At 46.3% G+C, this 18,919-nt stretch overlaps 2 protein-coding genes across 8 annotated transcripts; one reads left to right on the top strand and one right to left on the bottom strand.

Annotated features, from left to right (window-relative positions):
- The first annotated feature begins 38 nt into the window (after positions 1-38).
- On the top strand, positions 39-11,711 carry lrrc39 (leucine rich repeat containing 39). 6 transcript variants are annotated; one of them, XM_030372439.1, is made up of 9 exons: positions 39-197; positions 363-431; positions 741-870; positions 2,854-2,959; positions 3,849-4,005; positions 4,321-4,478; positions 4,790-4,935; positions 10,843-10,995; positions 11,227-11,711. In XM_030372439.1, the coding sequence occupies exons 3-9, from the start codon at positions 746-748 to the stop codon at positions 11,384-11,386; spliced, it is 1,005 nt and encodes a 334-aa protein (XP_030228299.1). In that variant the 5' UTR covers positions 39-197; positions 363-431; positions 741-745; the 3' UTR covers positions 11,387-11,711. The 6 variants fall into 6 exon arrangements, with proteins under 6 accessions (XP_030228299.1, XP_030228297.1, XP_030228300.1 ...); XM_030372437.1 differs by having other exon boundaries at positions 332-431; XM_030372440.1 differs by having other exon boundaries at positions 305-431.
- On the bottom strand, positions 11,171-18,733 carry trmt13 (tRNA methyltransferase 13). Of its 2 annotated transcripts, none has more exons than XM_030372434.1 (11): positions 18,454-18,733; positions 17,896-17,945; positions 17,709-17,775; positions 17,555-17,620; positions 17,037-17,103; positions 16,047-16,153; positions 15,766-15,933; positions 15,511-15,583; positions 14,729-14,803; positions 14,243-14,624; positions 11,171-12,016 (listed from the first exon to the last, which is right to left on the bottom strand). In XM_030372434.1, exons 1-11 carry the CDS (start codon positions 18,574-18,576, stop codon positions 11,803-11,805), a joined length of 1,392 nt encoding a protein of 463 aa, XP_030228294.1. In that variant the 5' UTR covers positions 18,577-18,733; the 3' UTR covers positions 11,171-11,802. The 2 variants fall into 2 exon arrangements, with proteins under 2 accessions (XP_030228294.1, XP_030228295.1); XM_030372435.1 differs by having other exon boundaries at positions 17,561-17,620.
- Positions 18,734-18,919: the final 186 nt, after the last annotated feature.

The following is an 18,919-nucleotide window of genomic DNA, read 5'->3' as shown; positions in this document are numbered from 1 at the left end:
TACCATACTGTGTTGTCGTAGCGTTGGGCATGGGGCTAGTGGGCTCCAAGTATGCTATCTTACAACCACGTGATCACATGCTGTCGGGGCTAAACTTAGTTCCTTGGGCTTCAGATTTCACAGTACCGTCAGAGGCACACTAACTCAGTCCTTCACTGGATTTAACTCAGAGCCTTTTGCTTTGTGGACGTTGGAAGGTAACTTAATTATAACCTTTAAGTGATTTTACTGAGACTTTTCCCTACCGTTCTGGAGTCAAGTGTTCATGTCGTTGAATGGTAACATGCTTATCTATTTTAAAAAGCATCCTTCTGTTTGGTCAACGTCAAAGAGGGTTTGAGACAGGAACCTCTTCTCCACAGGAGTGACTCTGAGATGAACCATCAGGGCTGTGACCGCACCTCCCAACCAGGATGCTGAGAACACATCAGGTATACACCTTAACTACCAACTCTAACTATCACTAGCCCCAACAGGCTCTAACTAGACTACCACCCCTAACTACCACAGACCCAAACACTAACCTATCAACCCCAACCATCACTACCCCTAACAGGCTTTAGCTAAACTACCAACCCTAATCCTAACTATCACTAACCCTAACACTAAACTACCAACCCCACCTCTAATTATCACTAACACTAACCTATCAACCCCAACCCTTACCTATCACTGACATACCCCTAAATATGAATGTAGGATAGTAAATAGTTAGCATCTATACTTTGTGTGTTTTCCAGTCCAGATGTCGGGATTTGCCGTGCGTCGCGGATCTGTCGGCTCAATCAAGGCTCTGTGGGAGGGGAGGATCCTAAAGAATCAAGAGGAGATTCAGAGACCAAAGCCTAAGGACCAAGACGGCCTAAATAGGTACCTAATAATATTACCCTGAACCTACTCACCTGCTATCAAATGCTAGTACCAGACTGGTAGAAGTACCTAGACCAGTGTTAGTACCAGACTGGTGTTAGCACCAGACTGGCGTTAGCACCAGACTGGTAATAGTACCAGACTGTTAATAATACCTATATATATAATAATAACAAATGGATATAGTAACCATGAACTTAACCTAATCCCACAGACTGGTTATAGTATTTTGTGGTGGACTCTATATAGATATAATTCACCATACTGTGTTATTATGTTTATGTTTTCCAATGTAATGTCTCATTCTGTGTTACAGGGATGCTGTCTCTTTAAGATCGCGTGGCTTGTTTGTTGTTCTGACGGTCGGCGCAATGTTTGAATTTAACGGTCCTATTTCATGTAGGCTACGCCGTCTAGGCTTCGACTTATGGGCTTGTATCAGCCCACCCCTCCACGGTAGTGAAGTCAGTGAAGGCCTTCACCGGGGCCTTCAGGGTAGAAGGGTCTCCACCCGCAGCAGTTAAGAAATGCTGAACCGGTGGGAACAGGGGGCACTGGGTAGCCCGCCGGGAGAAAGACTGGGTGCGAAAGCACTCGCCCTGCATTTCATCCGACATGGGGGAGAGAGGTGGGGCTGGCATAGGGATGCCCTTGATGGCCGCAGCCTCGCCCATGATTTTGCCGAATAGATCGGCCATCCGGCGTGGCTTCTCCCTGGGGACGACCGTGGCGGTGAAAGCCCTGGAGAGGGAGAACCCGGACGCAGAGACCGCAAAGACGTCGTCCAAGGAGGCGAAGTCGTCCACCTCGATGTGGTCGTCGTCGACGTCCGGAACTCCAGCCTCAAAAATGTCCATGGCCTCGGAGAGGTCCACCGACGGCGAGAAGAATAGGTGCCCGGAGAGGAGCCCCTCTTCAGGCTGCGCGTGGTAGGCGGCGCGGGAGGCAGGTGTAACCATGGCACCCGCGGCGTGTTCAGCGCCGAGGCATCTGAAACACGTCGTTGGAGTCAAACCCGTCACCCGGCGCCAGGGAACCGGGACAGGAAGCACAATGAGGCCCAGCTCTTAGGGAAGCGCTCCCCAGTGGCCCTGAAAAGGGCAGGTCTGACGCCTCGCCCACGCCGCTGCCACAGGGTCTGACGCCTCGCCCACGCCGCTGCCACAGGGTCTGACGCCTCGCCCACGCCGCTGCCACAGGGTCTGACGCCTCGCCCACGCCGCTGCCACAGGGTCTGACGCCTCGCCCACGCCGCTGCCACAGGGTTCTAGAAGTTTAGTCATGTTGATCAGTAGAATGCTGAAAGAAAAGGGAGGATGAGCGGCGGTATGCGCCGCATTATATACACGGTGCCGTGGGAAATGTGGGCGGTGCCCACGTTGATTGGTGCATAGTTGAAATTGTCAGTGCGCGCGAGCACGCGCACGGGACAAGCCCATAAAGTGAAGCCTAGACGGCTGTGACAACAATCATAGAACTAGAGTTATAATATCATAACTCGTTTCAGGTTTTCATTTTCCAGGTGGTCAAGCCATGGGGTGAGGGTTAGACCTGTCAGCCTCCTCGGCCAGTGAACCGCGGTCAGTGATGGTTAAAGCAGCCCGTACCTGAGAAGGGAGTTGATGTAAGAGAGCGGAAATCTGGCCTGTGCTCCCCAAGCAGATCCAACATCCGTCCATAGGTTCACAGGGTCTTCTGTCAACTCTTGCAGAGAAAACTGCCGGCCAGCCCTGTCAGCATCAGAAAGTTTGACTGTCTTTAACAGCGTGGAGTGCCATTTACTTATTAAACCGAAACTGTTAAATTCAAACATCGCACCGCCCGCATATCAACAAACATATCGCGCGATCTTAAAGAGACAGCGTCCCTTTAACACAGAAAGAGATAGTACATTGGAAAACATGTAAATAAAACACAATGGGGAATTATATATAGAGAGTCCCGCACAATCTGGATATATTAACCCAGAACCTAACCCCATAGACTGAGTGACGTTTGGGAGAATCGCATCGTTTTGGCCAAACTGAAAGAGAAGTTGGTCAACGAGGACGGACGTCTCATCTTCAGGCTGGAGAAAGAAGAATGGAAGGTTGTAGCCCATCTTTTTCTAATGCTAGTCCTAACAAACCCTTAAATAGAATATCACTATGCCCCACTCTTTTTTAAGGGTCCTAACTAACCCTTAAGTCTCTTCTTCTACTTGCTTTTGGGACTGCTAACTGACAGCTGATACACCGAGACCAGACTCTGATCCTCAGGGGCACTCCCCCCACACCTCCTCTCTATCTCACTCTTTAATAAAGCATAAAAATGCAACGATTAATAAAAAGAAAAAAAGGTATCTGCATATGAATGCATTTGGCATCGTAGGCCAAATAGTATTGACCAATCACGTTTGAGCGGGCTTCGGTTAAATCCAAGTCAACCGTCCGTGGAGCAACAATCATCTCACGACGACTGAGCTTTGATATCTCTTTATGGAGATTAGCTGACATGACGCCTGGACCGGAAACAAAAGATCTAGAGTTTGAGAATCTGTGGAGAAAGGTTGGACAAGTCTAATGGAACAATCCGGTGGTAGTCGTCTGTCCCTCCACCTCTATCGCTACGTCTCAAGTCTCTAATCGGACCGTAAACAACAAGCAGCCCGGTGGGGGAAGGCACGGCCCGGTCTTAATTATCCTGCTGCACTGGTCCCCCAGCATATTGCCCCTGAGACTACAAAGCATGGCTCCCAAGATTGAGTAAATTAGTCACTTAATTTTAGGAAAAATTGTATGATCCACCAGGGGATAGCACATTTTTAATGCAAGTTATATGCAATATGCTGACACAGAAGAAGACATGCATATTATCTCATTTATATTTTAAATCTCATTTCAACATTTGAGTGTAAAAGCAGGTTTGGGGCTAAGGTTATTAGGTGATCCTAACCCTTTTGAGCTGTACACCAATTTAGCTTTTGTTTCCCATAACAGACTTTACCTCAAGCATTAGTACATCTCACTCAAGTTCAGGAATGGCAGATCCACAGAACAGGACTGCAGAGCATTCCTAATTTCATCTGCAGATTTGAACATGTGGTTGTGCTTGACCTGTCCCGCAATGCCATCAACGTGATTCCAAGAGAGATTGGTATGTTTAACTTCACTCCTTTGAAACATTAGGTATTATAGAAATCATGAAGTTCATATTTTAGTAATATTCATGGTTAGTGGTTAGGGATAGGCTTGAATCATGGGCCACCAAAATCTTTAAACGGATGTTGAAATACCATAATGGCAACCAGTATCTATTAAATATAGTTCACAGCATTAGCAGACCTGCAGAATGTAAACTAATAAAGTTATCGTCCTTCAACGTATGAACAAACAAAACTTTGTCATTTCAATTCACGTTCCACCTCATTAACCATATCCTTGAGTCCTACATTTTTCTTTACCATTGAAGGCTTGTTCTATCAACATCCAGGTGAGATGAGGCGCTTACGCGAGTTGCTGCTAAGTTACAACCAACTAAAAGACATTCCTGAGGAACTTGGTCGTTGTGAAAATCTGGAGAGACTGGAGTTGGCGATGAATGGAAACCTCAGTGATTTGCCCTCCGAGGTAGGATTAACCCTAACCCTAAATCCCTAACCTAACCCTAGTATCCTAATACTCTAACCTCACCCTTGTCCCCTAAGACTCTCTAACCTAACCCTATGACTCTAATCTAACCATAATAGCCGAAATCCTAGCACCCTGATCCTAGGACCCTAACATCAATGAAGCCATCTACACACTTTTTGAAATCAGAATATGATATAGCAGCAATCGACCCAAACCTAATCTAATAAGAAATCATATTGTTCACACTTTTTGCCAACATGACACATTGCTCTACACTGCCTGCTGATGCCTGAATGTGTTGTCTGCAGCTCAGCCAACTAAAGAAGCTCTGCTACCTGGACCTGTCCATGAACCGCTTCCTGAGCCTCCCCGAGTGCGTGGTGGGCCTGGCCGGGCTGCAGTGGCTGGACATGGGAGGGAACCACCTGCAGGGTTTACCTGCAGATATCCACAGGTCACTACACACTACCTGATATTAGACAATGTCATCTGAATGTACTACAGTGAGGGTACAGTGCGCCCTAACAATGAATCCCCCGCCCCCTCCCTTGTCCTTCAATTTGGGAACATGTTTGGTTTCATTTTGCTTGTTTCGTATATTTTAATTAATTAATTAAGGGCACCACCAGAGGGTAACCCTGACACATTAGCCGCCCTAGGCGATCGCCTTGGTCGCCGGCCCTGGGTATAATGTTTAGAACGCCAGGCGGTCTGTATCGGGAAAATAAGCCCTGAAGGGGATTATTTTAATGACCAGCGACGTTCCATACATTATCCCGCTTATTACACGGCTACTTGCCAACAACGTGTTTCTTTGTACAATTACTGTTATGGATGTTGAGTGTGTTACGTTACGTTACGTTCTAGTGTTATGTTACGTTATGCTGAAGCCCATAAGGCAGTGCGCGTTTGATGTGTATTCATTCATTAAAAGCTTGAACTGAAACATGGCGTCAGAAGTGGGATAGTTGACAAAGTTAACTAGAATAATATGGCGAACTCGAGCAATATGATTCCGGCACCAGAGGGCATGCAGATGTCCGGGGATCTGGCGAAGAACTGGGAAGTTTTCCGTGCGGAATTCGAGGACTTTGTGTTAGCTACGGGCCTTAATGAAAAGGCAGAAGAAGTGCAGGCAGCCGCGCTAAGACGGCTAATGGGTAGCGAGTGCCGTCATATCTATATGCACAATGTGATTTTGGATGACGACCAAAAGAAAGACCCAACCGCCATCCTAGATGCTCTCGGAGAACATTTTAAGCCGGAAAAAAATGTGATTTATGAGAGATATAAGTTTGGATGCTGCAAGCAGGAGACTGATGAGCCAATTGACAGTTTCATAACGAGACTACGGGAGAGAGCTGCATCGTGTGAGTACCGTGGGCTAAAGGACGAGATGATTCGGGACAAGCTCGTGCTTGGTGTCGCAAGCGAAAACACCAGGAGGCGCTTGCTGCGTGAACGTGATCTGATGTTAGCAACGGCAGTCGGTGTATGTCGCCCGGCAGAGCTAACCGATACACGCATGAAAACCTTGGAGAGCCCACAATTGCAAACGGACAGTGTAAACTCCGCAGACAGGCAATACGGGAGACGTGGACCTCAAGACAGGAGAGGAAGAGATATACAGCAGGCTTGCAAATACTGTGGAAACAGCCACAAGCGGGGCAGAGAGCAGTGCCCAGCCTACGGTAAGGCATGCCGATCGTGTGGCATCTCAAACCACTTTTCAAAAGTATGTCAGGCTAGTAGCAAGACAAAAAAAGTAAATGCGCTTGAAGATGTTGAGCAAGGGGACACAGATACAGATGACATGTTCCTGGCCACAGAATGCATCAGCAATATAAAATCTAAAGGGCTCAAATGGTTCGTGCACCTGCGTTTGAACAAAAAAAAGCAAGCATGCCAGCTAGATACAGGTGCCACTTGCAACGTGATGAGCAGAAAGATCAAAGAGAAGTTGTCACCTAGGACAGCGCTACAACAGAGCACAACTAAGCTAAAACTATATTCTGGGGAAACTATGCTGTCACAGGGGAGATTCCACACAGAATGTGTCATTAGAGGGAAAAAGCATGACCTGGTCTTTGAGGTAGTGGAAACTCAGCAGGAGCCTCTCCTCTCTGGGGCCACATGCGAGCGCCTAGGCCTAATGACATTCACAATTCCAGAGGAGCTGCATAAGATAGAGGCAGATCAGTGCATGCCCCTCACTAAAGAGCAGCTGCTAAGCAACTACACTGACATCTTCAATGGCCCAATCGAGTCAGTCCCAGGTGAGATACACTTTGAGCAGGACCCAAATATACCCCCTGTACAATGTGCACCTCGAAATGTTCCGGTAGCGTTGAGGGAGAAAGTCAAGGAAGAATTAGATAGGCACATCAGAGCAGGCAACATCACACCAGTGAGCGAGCCCACAGCGTGGATTAGTAATATGGTGACTGTCGCAAAACCAGAAAAAATACGACTGTGCATTGACCCCAAACCCCTTAACCGAGCATTGCTGAGGTCTCACTATCACATGCCAACACTGGAAGATGTGTTGTACAAGCTACCCAAGGCTCGCATTTTCACACTGGTGGATGCTCGCGATGCTTTTCTACAGTGCAAGCTTGATGATGAAAGCAGCCGCCTGACGACCTTCTGGACACCGTGGGGTCGCATGAGGTGGCTCAAACTCCCATTCGGTGTCTCTGTAGCACCGGAGATCTACCAACGCAAACAACACGAACTGCTAGCAGGCCTGGCTGGCATTGAACCAATAGCTGATGACATCCTGGTGGTTGGGAGTGGCGACACAGAGGTGGACGCGGAACGGGATCATGACACCAACCTACGTGCCCTCATGGAGCGATGCAGAGCTGTGAAGCTAAGACTGAACGAGCGCAAGCTTCAGTTCAAACTTCAAGCAGTCCACTTCCATGGACACATTCTGTCTTCAGAAGGACTGAAGATTGACCCAGAGAAAACGCGGGCTGTGCTGGAGATGCCGACCCCTACGGATGCAAAAGCTGTCCAACGCTTCATCGGCTTCGTGACATACCTTGCAAAATTCCTGCCAAAGCTCTCAGAGGTCTGTGAGCCACTCCGCAGGCTCCTGGACAAGGACACAGAATGGCACTGGCTAGCCAAACATGAGGACGCAGTGCAAGAAATAAAGCGACTGGTTTCAAATACACCCGTTCTCAGATACTATGACGTTACAAAGCCTGTCACTGTCCAGAGTGATGCCAGCATGAATGGGCTGGGATGCTGCTTGCTGCAAGGGGGGCAGCCTGTGGCTTTTGCCTCTAGAGCCCTGACTCAAACGGAGCAAAACTATGCTCAAATAGAGAAAGAGTGCTTGAGCATAGTCTTCGCATGCCAAAGATTCCACCAATACTTATATGGCAGAGAAACGCTCACTGCTGAAACAGACCACAAACCATTGATCACAATATTCAAGAAGCCACTCCTAAGTGCACCGAAACGTCTCCAGGGAATGCTGATGCAGCTGCAGTGTTACAACCTAGATGTTGTGTACAAGCCTGGGCCAGAAATGTACGTCAGTGACACTTTAAGTCGAGCTACTCTGCCGCACCAAGGGCCAGACACCCCACACGTGCGACATGCAGTGTTTGCCACCCAGACGGAGTACACACAGCTGGACCAAGCCCAGCACCTGAATGTCACTACTTTCAGATTCCGTCAAATAACACAACACACAGAAACAGATGATGTACTCCAAGAGCTGAAGACGGGGATTCTGGACGGGTGGCCTGACTTCAAGGAGGACACTCCACTGGCGGTGCGGGACGACTGGCCATTCCGGGATGAGCTGAATGTGCAAAATGGTGTGCTGTACAGGGGACAGTGCATTATTATCCCAAAGGCCCTGAGAGCAGAGCTACTGAAGCGGATACACTCTAGCCACATAGGTGGCGAGGCCTGTTATAGGCGGGCCAGGGATACCCTCTTCTGGCCGGGCATGAGAGCTGAAATCAAGGACTATGTAGCCAACTGCTCTGCATGCAATGAGTACGCAAGAAATCAGCAGAAGGAATCCATGATGTCGCATGAGATACTTACACGTCCATGGCAAACTGTGAGCATGGACATCTACTCCTATGCAGGCAAGGAATTTCTCATCCTTGTAGACCACTACTCAGATTACTGGGAAATCGACCAGCTGCCAGACCTATCAGCCAACACGCTTATCACACGCTGCAGAGCCCAGTTTGCGCGTTATGGGCAGCCTGACAAAATGATCTCTGATAACGGCCCCCAGTTTGCGTGTGAACAATTCAGGAAGTTTGCAACAAGCTGGGGTTTTTCCCATGTCACGTCCTCCCCACGTCACCCAAAGTCAAACGGCAAGGCCGAAGCGGCTGTGAAAATTGTAAAATCACTTTGCAAGCGGGCAAAGTTAGATGGCACAGATGCATGGATGGCCATCCTCCACTGGCGCAACACGCCCACAGAGGGGTTGGACAGCAGCCCCGCCCAACGCTTAATGTCACGAAGGCTCAAGACCTCGCTGCCAGTTGCAGACAGCCTACTGCAGCCACACGTGGTGATCGGAGTGACAGAGAAGTTGCGGTGGAAACGGCGGGTGGTGAAATCAACCTACGACAGATCCGCCAGGGACCTCCCTGAGCTGAATGTGGGAGACCGGATCAGGATGAAACCGCTGCCAGGTGATCGCACAGGAAGATGGCCGGTGGGCCAATGTATCCAGAAAGTTGCTCCCCGCTCATTCGTAGTGGATGTCAACGGCACACTTTACAGGCGCAACCGTGTGGATCTTCGAGTGGCAGAGCGCTCAGCTGAAGTACGGCCGATGGGACGGCTGGAGCAGAACAGTCCTGAACAGGGACATATGACTGAGAAGTCAGCCTCAGCCGAGACCGGGCATGGGTCAAGCCAGGGCGAACCAGACGGGATGGAAGACGCACCCCCCACAAGCAGTCCGGCTCCTCACCCCCTGAGTACACCGGAGAAGCACAGCTGCACCCCGGGCCAGGAGGTCTTCACACGTTGTGGCCGCCTCTCACGCCCACCTCAGAGACTGAACTGGTGACTTTAGGAGAACTTAGGTTCAAAGCACACATACACTGACAAGTGCCATTAGAACATGGGTTTGATTAGGGTGTAGGCGGATCGCTGCCCTTTCCCAATATACACACACACACACATACATACAGTGACAACACACACACTTGAAGAAACCTCACGAGAGACTGTTGGTCTGTTAAGAAAAAAAAAAAGGGGAATGATTGTGGAAAGAGTCCAATGCCATGCATGTTCGATTGTGAAACTATAACAGAGTTGTTGATATCAATGTTGTTACAGCCTGCAATGGTTATTGAGTAGTGAAGAATTTGAAGTGTTAATCTAATCTAAGAACATTGATCTAAAGGAAGGAAGATGTTATGGATGTTGAGTGTGAACGTTACGTTACGTTCTAGTGTTATGTTACGTTATGCTGAAGCCCATAAGGCAGTGCGCGTTTGATGTGTATATTCATTCATTAAAAGCTTGAACTGAAACAATTACCATTCGTAGTGTCGATCAGTAGAGAAGTAGTCCGCCAAAGACGTTGACGTCGCTTAGCAACCGAATACGCTGGGGTTGATAATTTACGGGACTACTTAAGGAGTGTTACCAAAGACTTGAATGAGAGGCAAAAAATCGAATTTCCTTGACAGCTGTCATTATGCTTAGCAACTGTCATTATCAAAGAATAATTCTCAGCCGGAAGTTGTGAAGGCCCATGCAAGTGAACGGAGCGTTCCAAAGCATTCAGAAGAGCTGTGTAATAAACTAATGTAATTGTTAGTAAGGAATGTTACATAAATTTATCATATGAATTACAGAATGTTATTAGGTGAGGGCTTCAAGCATTGCTCACCTGTTGTTCTTCTTAGGCTTTCCTTCTTTCTTATTCTCTACAAATGTGAGACCCTACTCCTTCCACAATCTTTCATCTAGAGACATTACGCGTTTATTTTTAACTATGTTCATATTAGCTTGGAAACGGGCGCTACAAATATGTTTATTTCGTTTTCCAATTACTTCAGACTTTGCATCTTGGTCAATTTTTAACCGTTGACCTTCAATATCATTTTAACTTTTTTAAAAATAAATTTAATTTCATACCACCTTCTAGAATGTTATATTGATGTTATTACAGAATTGTATATGAATGTTATTACAGAATGTTGTATGGATGTATATGGATGTTATTATAGAATATTATATGAATGCTATATATATGTTATTACATAATTTCTATGGATGTTATTACAGAACGTTATATGGATGTTATATGTATGTTGTTACATAATGTTACATGGATTGTATATGGATGTTATTATAGAATGGGGAACCTTCACACCCTGTGGCTGCAGAGGAATGAACTGAAAGAGCTCCCTGAGAATCTGAGTCTCCTGCAGAGTCTGGAGACGCTGGTCCTCAGCAACAACAGACTGAGAGACATCCCTGCCCAGATGGAAGGAATGGCAAACCTGAGGTCAGCCTTTCACCTCTTCCACCTCCGGATCTATTGGACCAATATGTAACTAGACCCTAACCCTAGAGAACCCCCTATAGACCCTAACCCCGCTATAGACCCTTACCCTGGAGACCCCACTATAGACCCTGACCCCTACTGGTAAATACAATATAAAGATACAGTTTACTGCAGCTTTTATCAAAATACAATGGTTTTAATAGAGAATGTAATACACGCTTCTTGTTACAGATTTGTGAACTTTCGGGACAATCCCCTCACATTGGATGTGGTGCTCTTTAACAAGACCCAGCAAGAGGAGGGAGAAGACGAAGACAGAGAGATGTTTGGGCTTGATTTCATGCACATGTACATCCAGGAAGCCCGCAGGAGAGACATGATGTCAACGTGACTCTAAAGCCAGTATCCCAATGTTACCTTCACTTAAGACGTATTCGTGCTCCGGTTTACGTCAGTAGTTTACGGATAGCTTTGATGTTCTAATAATATTAAAAAGTAAAATGAATATGAATAATAAAATAAGTTCTCTATTAAAATGTTATATTATTATGGTATCAAACTGAAAGCTAAAAGGAATACCATAGCAAGAAGATTATCAACCTTCTCCTTTGCTGAATTGCTTTTGTCAAAAAGTTACAAAGAAATCGTTTATACCAGACTCCAAATCAACGAAAAATGTTTATAAAACGGTTTGTTAAAAAAAAAAAAAGCTCATCTCAAATAGCTCAAAGGTAAAATGAATGTTGTCATCTCAACACTGACACAGGAACCGTTGGTAATGTACAAAGTAAGGCTCCACTAGAGATGTCATTCTCTGGAGGCTCCCCTGGTACTCTCCTCGTCGTCAGCGGGCTGAGGGGGCACGGCGGTCAGCAGGACATTCTCCAGCGTGGTCTGTGGTGTTGTGTAGTATTGGAGTTTGGTCATGAAGCCTTTGCTCTGCAGGTAACAGACTCGGCCATGGTCAATGAGCCTCTTGCAGAGACGACCGACACGACCCCGCTCCTCTGCAGACAGCACCCTGCAACAACATGTTACAGTCAGACCTGCACCCTGCCAACAACATGTTACAGTCAGACCTGCCCCCTGCAACAACATGTTACAGTCAGACCTGCACCCTGCCAACAACATGTTACAGTCAGACCTGCCCCCTGCAACAACATGTTACAGTCAGACCTGCACCCTGCCAACAACAAGTTACAGTCAGACCTGCACCCTGCAACAACATGTTACAGTCAGACCTGCACCCTGCCAACAACATGTTACAGTCAGACCTGCACCCTGCAACAACATGTTACAGTCAGACCTGCACCCTGCAACAACAAGTTACAGTCAGACCTGCACCCTGCAACAACATGTTACAGTCAGACCTGCACCCTGCCAACAACATGTTATGCCGCGTTTCCACTGCAGGGTGCGGAACGGATCGGATCGCAAAGGTGCGGTAGGGAGGGGGCGGTATAGCCCAGCTCAGGCCCCGTCCACACGAAGCCGAAACAGGCAAAACCGTTACGGTTTCGATCTATCCGGTTTCGCAGTATCTCTGTAAAGACGAAGCCAAGCGAAACCGGGTAGATCTGTAGAAACGCTGTAGTACACATTCCAGGCCCATAAGGGGCGCTGCTTCTGCTACAGAAATCCTTGTTGTTGTGAGTTCTGAGACTCCGCGGGCTTAACAGTCATTGGCTAGAGGGTCGAGGGGTGGGGCGATGACGTCATGGTTTACGGTTTCAGTCGGTTTCAGGCGTCCACACGAATCCAAAACGAAACCGGGTAGATTTGAAACCACCTCCGAGGGTGATTTCAGAAGTTTGCAGTTTCGGTCAGCGGATTCGCCGGCTTCGTGTGGACGGAAGGCCGAACCGTACAAGACCTTTGCGGTTTCGCCATGAAATCGGCTTTGTGTGGACGGGACCTCAGTTCCGAGGTCGCGTTTCCACTGCCGACAGTACCCTTTGTGGTAGGCCGGATGTCGATCGCCGCGGCAGCTACGTAAACATCGTAAACAACGTCTTCCTCCCCAAGAATGCAGACGAACGTCTCCACCTCCTTGTTCGCCCAAGCAAGCGTTTTACGCGAAATGTTAATTGTAAAGAATAATACCTCGAGGCTACTGTTTGTTTGTTTTTATCCCCGCGTCACCCGGAAGTGATGATTCTGTCGACCAATCAACGGAGGGGCTGTGTAGCTAGAATTTCCCGGGACCCTTTCAGGCGTCTCGTCTCGTTTTCGGTACCCCAACGGAGGAGTCCGGAGAACGAGGCCGGAACGGGTACGGCAAAGTCCGGGTCACGCCCACTTTTGGCGGTGGAAACGCGACCCGATCCGCACCTTTGCGATCCGATCCGTTCCGCACCCTGCAGTGGAAACGCGCCATTAGTCAGACCTGCATCCTGCCAACAACATGTTAGTCAGACCTGCACCCTGCCAACAACATGTTTGTCAGACCCTCACCCTGCCAACAACATGTTAGTCAGACCCTCACTCTGGCTTGGTTGAAGGTAGACCTGAGTAGAACTGTCCCACACACCCCCAATACACCGCTGCCTGCAATTAGTCAACGACACCCCATGACTACTGCATCCTACTCTTGTTTGTTTCAAGATGAACCAGTCGGAAGCAAGGCCACAGAGATAGAACTCTGGGTGTCATTCAGCCGGGACCTTCACCCTATTGGACCACACCTTCCTCTGGCCTTAAAGATCTCCATTTTTTCTGGTCTTAATTTCTTATTAATGACTCCTATAGAGCAACCTGACATGAATCACACCACAAAAAACGATGTCGATTTTTTGGAAACTCATCTGGGCGCCCCCCTCCTGCCAACCCCACTCCGTTGTGATTGGTTACCATCCGGAAGAGCATGTTGCAGCATTACCATAAATGGAAAATCTGGATTGTTCTACGTAGATAAATCCCGGAAATTTGAACAAGTGAATGGCGACCGGCGTCGCTAGTGTTTAGTGCTCTGCACAGCCACCCCAGACGGTCAGCAGGGAATACGTCTAAATGCATGTGCGTCATTACTTGACACTTTAGTATGGTTAAACATGACTATAAATTATTATAACAACGTTTATAGGTCATAAAAGTCGAAAAAGCATAATAGGTGCTCTTTAAGGCCGGCTTTAAGGGCTAAGGACAATGATTCCCTATTTAGACATTGTGGATCTTGTTGAAAATGTTATATTCTAGCTTTTGTTTTATTGAAGACATATGCGGTGATGTGAAGTACGATAAGTAATACCCATTCAAGATGTCTTTGTCTGATGGTTCAACGTCTCCATCATGATCTCTGCTTTGGTCGTCAGGACAACCGTTGCATGTCGCCCAACTCGACATCCGCCGGAAAGCTGCGAACTCGGACGCCCCCAAACCGTTCTCTCTGAAGAACTGCTTCCCCACGTAGGGCCTCCAGGCACAGCGGTGGTGGCAGCACAAGGCGATGGCCACTCCACACACATCCGCCCTGCTGGGTGGTGCTGGGTGGGGGCTGGGTGGTGCTGGCCGGGGGCTGGGTGGTGCTGGGTGGTGGCTGGGTGGTGCTGGCTCTTCCTGGTATCGGCTGCGTTTACAGGGCGGTGCGGTTTCCGAGGCAACGCCCTCAAACAAACAGCGGAGGGCGAGGTCTGCTCAGAGGACAGGACCAAACGTTTCCTCACTCATTGTTCCAAGACACAAAACGGATTGACCGCATCACACCATGATGGTGATGCCAACATGAGGAACTCACCGGTTGCAGAACCACACAGGTGCTTCCCAACTCCGACCAGACGGACCCTAGTCTCCATGAGGAGGGGGACTCGACCTGCAAGTCATACAAGAACCATCGCTCAACCTACAAGTCATACCACAACCATCGCTCAACCTACAGGTCATACCAGAACCATCGCTCAACCTACAGGTCATACCAGAACCATCGCTCAACCTACAAGTCCTACCAGAACCATCGCTCAACCTACAAGTCCTACCAGAACCATCGCTCAACCTACAAGTCCTACCAGAACCATCACTCAACCTACAGGTCATACCAGAACCATCACTCAACCTACAAGTCATACCAGAACCATCACTCAACCTACAAGTCATACCAGCCATCACTCGACCTCCAAGTCATACCAGTCATCACTTGACCTCTAAGTCATACCAGTCATCACTCGACCTCCAAGTCATACCAGCCATCACTCGACCTCCAAGTCATACCAGCCATCACTCGACCTCCAAGTCATACCAGCCATCACTCGACCTCCAAGTCATACCAGTCATCACTTGACCTCTAAGTCATACCACAGAGTCATCACTTGACCTCTAAGTCATACCAGTCATCACTCGACCTCCAAGTCATACCAGTCATCACTTGACGTACAAGTCATACCACAGTCATCACATCGCTCGACCCACAAATCGTACAACAGAAACGTCATAACATTCACTTTTGTGTGAAATTAGAGAAGGGCACGGGTCAGGGTATGGGTTAGGGTACGGGTTAGGGTTCTAGACCCAGTGAATCCCTACCTAGATCCAAATGCTGGATGTCCACCTGCAGACGCTCAAATCTACCATCAGCTTGTTGGTGTTTTCCATCCACCTGCAAACAGTTATATATATATATTGTTTATAATATATAATCATTAAATAATACTTCTCTCTGTATTATATGCCATGAACAAAGCCATGGTCGCTTTGTGTAATACAGCATCACTAACCCTCACCCCAGCTGACGATAAGAACGAGATCAGAGAGGAATACTTGAATGAGATGGCTTCAAACCTTGAAGCGTGTGCTGGATCTCTCCACCAGGAGGAAGTGATGGTCGTTGTGTCCCTTCACGGCTTCACGGATCCAGTGAGATAGTTTGCCCTTCCCAGCTCCAAACTCAACAAAACATCTGTTGGATCCCAGCAATCCAATCTCCTCCATGTTTCCTAATATGGATGCCTGTTAGATTTGTTCAACATGAGGGTTTAGGGTTAATTAACCCTAGTTAGTTAACCAACTAAGGTAAGTGGGTTAAGCTTAATAATAGATAACAGGTTTAAGTACGTTAATACCTGTTGCTTCAAGTGTTTCAATGCAGAGTCGCCGTTGTTTGGATCGTGAAGTTGTTCTGTCAGAACAGGATGGGACAAAATGCTGTCCTCCAGCTTCTCCCCAAAAGCTACAAGTGACCAGAAGCTAGTTAGTTAGTTAGACTCAGACTATTCTTATTATTTCTGTTAGTGGCTCCCCTATCAGCCAGAGCTTACTGCTCTGTGGATCATCTACACCACTCATCATCCTTGGTTCCTTTCATTTCTATGTTCGTCATCTCATCAAGAAGACACACTGAAGTCCACCCCATTATCCCCAACCGGAAAACAAACAATGCCCTAACCCTAACAATAGTTTATCACAGCCTCTAAGCAGACCTTACCCTAACCTAACCCTATCCTGACCTGGGTTAGGGTTACTACTACCCCATGGGTAGTAGTAGTAGTAGTAGTGGTAGCAGTAGTAGTGGTAGTAGTGGTAGCAGTAATAGTAGTGGTAGCAGTAGTAGTAGTAGTAGTAGTAGTAGTGGTAGTGGTAGCAGTAGTAGCAGCAGCAGTAGTAGTAGTAGTAGTAGTGGTGGTAGCAGTGGTAGTAGTGGTAGTAGTAGTAGTGTTAGTGGTAGCAGCAGCAGTAGTAGTAGTAGTGGTGGTAGCAGTGGTAATAGTAGCAGTAGTAGTAGTAGTGGTAGCAGCAGTAGTAGTAGTAGTAGTAGTAGTAGTAGTAGTGGTAGCAGTAGTAGTAGTGGTAGTAGTAGTGGTAGCAGTAGTAGTTGCAGTAGTAGTAGTAGTAGCAGTATTAGTGTTAGTGGTAATAGTAGCAGTAGTAGTAGTAGTAGTAGTGGTAGCAGTAGTAGTTGCAGTAGTAGTAGTAGTTGCAGTAGTAGTAGCAGTAGTAGTAGTAGTAGTGGTAGTAGTAGTAGTAGTTGCAGTAGTAGTAGTAGTAGCAGTAGTAGTGTTAGTGGTAGTGGTAGTGGTAGTAGGGTTAGTAGTAAATATAATTAACGAGCCTACCTTTAGCGGCTGCCTTTAGCTTCTCCAGGTGTGAGTCTAGCGCTGCTTTGCTGCGATGTCCCAAAGCCTAAAATTATGAATTTATTTCCATAATAAATAACATTCTACATAATGTAAAACATTCTACATTATTATCATCCACTTCAACAGGATACAGCCAGCGACATTCCACTGAAAAGGCCAACATCACAATGTATAACAAAATAACCTGTTTGTATAACCTTTATGTATAACGTCTGTATATCTGTTTACATAACCTCCATGCATAACCTGTATGACTAACTTGTTTGTATAACGCGTTTGTATAACCCGTATGTATAACCCGTATGTATAAATGTATAATCCGCATGTATAAACCGTATGTATATCTGTTTACATCATCTGTATGTATAACCTGTATGCATAACCTGTATGTTAATAATATAAGGTTATTAACCTAATATACAATCCATGTCGCTTTAATTAGTGTTACGTTCATTATCTCTTATATACTATATATTATATTGATATTTCCGTACCAGTACCTGGTCCTCTGACGTCTCTTCGTCCCCGGACCCAGCGTTGATGTTTTGTTCATAATATACCTGAGGTCAAAGGTTAAAGCATGAATTAATAACAATGGAAAACATTTCAATCTTTAAATTAATCAATCACATTTTAAATTCCACTTACAGGTTTGGGTTTTTCCCTGGAGTTGCACTTTTGTAGATGTTTCGATAGTTGCTCCTCAAATACTGTGCTGCGCATCAGAGAAACAGATGAGTTCACAACTGATTTATTCACAGAATATGAATGCAAACTGCATTATATATTCATAGAATACATTGATACGAACTGCGGGTCAGAGTTAGGTCCTTACTGTTTTGGATCCAGCGGGCAGGGTATCCTTCGCCTAGAGTTTCCATTCTCCTGAACAGAAAACTGAATCAGGCTACACCACAACAAAACTGAAAAGACATCCGAGGACAGACATGTGTTAAAGACAAACAGTTGTTCTGATAAGTAAAGCTTATAGCACTCAGGAAAATCGTCTAATATATGTATTGCAGGATTTAAAAGGCCTATTTTACTTATCACACCTGGTGTTAAAATGGGTCCTTTCACTATTTCAAGCACTTAAGCTTTTCTGTTCCAGCTTAATAGATAAGATGATTAGAAAGCATCTCACCACGTGATGTTATAGTTTGTATATTCAATTATATATTATATATATATTATTATAATAGATAAATTATTATTATATAAACAATCTTAGCAGGTCAGCATGTTCTCCACAATTTCTACTTCCAATATGCATGTGTATTATTATTATTTATTATATTTTATTCCGTGTAATGAATAAAATATATTATATATTATTATCTATATATTATATATATTATATTACATGATATGATTATATATATATATATCTTACCACGTCAGCATGCTCTCCACAATAAGAGTTTCCAGTCCTAACGATCATTTTACAAAACCGTCTTTTCCTCTCCACGAAGAATCCACATCTCCCAGGAATAGGAGAGACTCCTCCGACTGACATGATTGACTGAGGTTATGCTAGTTATACTTAGGCGGCGTTGTAGTTTATAGGATTAGATGTGCTTTAAATGATAGAATATGATAAAGTAAATAAAGTCTGATTCTACATCCGCGTTGCACAAGGCACTGCTCTTCTTCCTCTGGACCCTAAAATCATGGAGTAAAGGTTATAGCGCCCCCTGCTGGACTGACTCGAACAGCATCCCTCTACATTCATTGAGTCTGTCTCGGGAATGAAAAGTGCGATATCAAAATAGTTGCCTTGCCTTGCCTATATCTAATGATAGGTTGGGAATATATTGATCTCTCTCTCTCTCTCTCTCTCTCTCTCTCTCTCTCTCTCT

This window comes from Gadus morhua, chromosome 12, assembly GCF_902167405.1.
Source record: "Gadus morhua chromosome 12, gadMor3.0, whole genome shotgun sequence".
In the NCBI taxonomy this organism is placed as follows: domain Eukaryota; kingdom Metazoa; phylum Chordata; class Actinopteri; order Gadiformes; family Gadidae; genus Gadus; species Gadus morhua.
Note: the sequence above shows the minus strand (reverse complement) of the source record. Positions and strands in the feature narration are given on the sequence as shown.